General features: G+C 65.5%; 1 protein-coding gene across 1 annotated transcript; it reads right to left on the reverse strand.

The window, feature by feature from the left end:
• Positions 1–183: 183 nt before the first annotated feature.
• LDBPK_030740 (hypothetical protein, conserved) lies at positions 184–1137 on the reverse strand (the record flags this gene model as incomplete). Its single annotated transcript, XM_003857991.1, has 1 exon — positions 184–1137. The coding sequence occupies one exon, from the start codon at positions 1135–1137 to the stop codon at positions 184–186; it is 954 nt and encodes a 317-aa protein (XP_003858039.1).
• Between the last annotated feature and the right edge of the window lie 146 nt (positions 1138–1283).

The following is a 1283-nucleotide window of genomic DNA, read 5'->3' on the forward strand; positions in this document are numbered from 1 at the left end:
CAGCGCACACACTGGCACAGGCACAATTTCGCACCCCTCACTGTACACGTCACGCACATCTCGGCAGACAGACACACTGCAACACACCATAACGTGATCACCACACACACACACACACACACACACACACACACGTAGCCGTATACGACCGCTTTCGAATACTCCATCATCCCGTAGAGGTCATCACGCGCCGTTCTTCGATCGTGAGTCGGCCAGCAGTTCCCCAGCCATGCCCAGCTCATCCAGCACGTACTGGTTGAAGAAGGCCGCCGCAGCCGCCTTCTCCTCTTTGGCTTCCGTCCTCCGGCCCTTTCCGCGAACCTCGCGCAGCAGCTCCTCCAGCTCGACCGACACCGTCCGCTGCTCTTCCATGAGTGAGATGTACATGGCACGGTCGACTTCGTGGCAGACGTAGCAGACCCCCTCCACCTTGTTCGTGTGGCGGAACTCGTAGAGGTGGCGCGCGTCCGCCTCCATCTGCATCGCTACCGGGATGAAGCGCTCCACCCGGAAGTACTCGAACTGCACCTGCGGCACAATGACGGCGTCCGCGGTGGACGACGATGCTGACGACGACGGTTGGAAAGGGAGCGGGACGAGTGAGATCGGCTGTCCGGCACCGTCGGTCGGCGTGTGAGGGCTGGCAGAGGCGCTGCCGCCTTGCGCGGCGCTGCTGCTGCTGCCAGCCAGGAGTGGCTCCCAAACAGCGGGCAGTTGGTGCGCAAAGACGCGGAGCAGCACTGGAACGCCGACCTGCAGCACAGCCGGCAGCACGGTGGTGAAGAGGGCACTCGTGCGGTACACCTGATCCACTGTGGTGCAGCCACCGGGGATGAGGTTGGGGTTCGAGCCGTCCACGAGAACGGCGAGGCGGCGTCGCGGGTCGGCGAGGTCGGTGGGCACGGGCGGAAAGCGGTCCTTGACGGGGCCGCGGCCGCCGACGGGGCGTGCGTGGCGCGGCGGCGCTGAGGAACGCCTGTACGGCACGGAGGGGGAGGAGGATGAGGCCGCGGCGGCAGCGGCGTCGCCGCGCCCCACACGGCTGCTGTCATAGCAGTTACGCACCGGGATCAGCGTCGCGTTGGCGGCCAGCGAGGCTGTTGCTGTCCGCGCCGTCCGATAAGAGAACTGCCGCATCGCCTCGGGCCGTGGTATTCGCTTGTTGCTGATGCTGCTGCTGCTACCGCTGCCGGCTGTCGTAATCGTGTGGTCAGCTCAGGCGTGTATGAGCGACGACAACGGCGTGGAGGAAGAGGAGGGGTGAGTGGGTGGGCGGGCGGACG

This window comes from Leishmania donovani, chromosome 3, assembly GCF_000227135.1.
Source record: "Leishmania donovani BPK282A1 complete genome, chromosome 3".
Taxonomy (NCBI): Eukaryota; Euglenozoa; class Kinetoplastea; order Trypanosomatida; family Trypanosomatidae; genus Leishmania; species Leishmania donovani.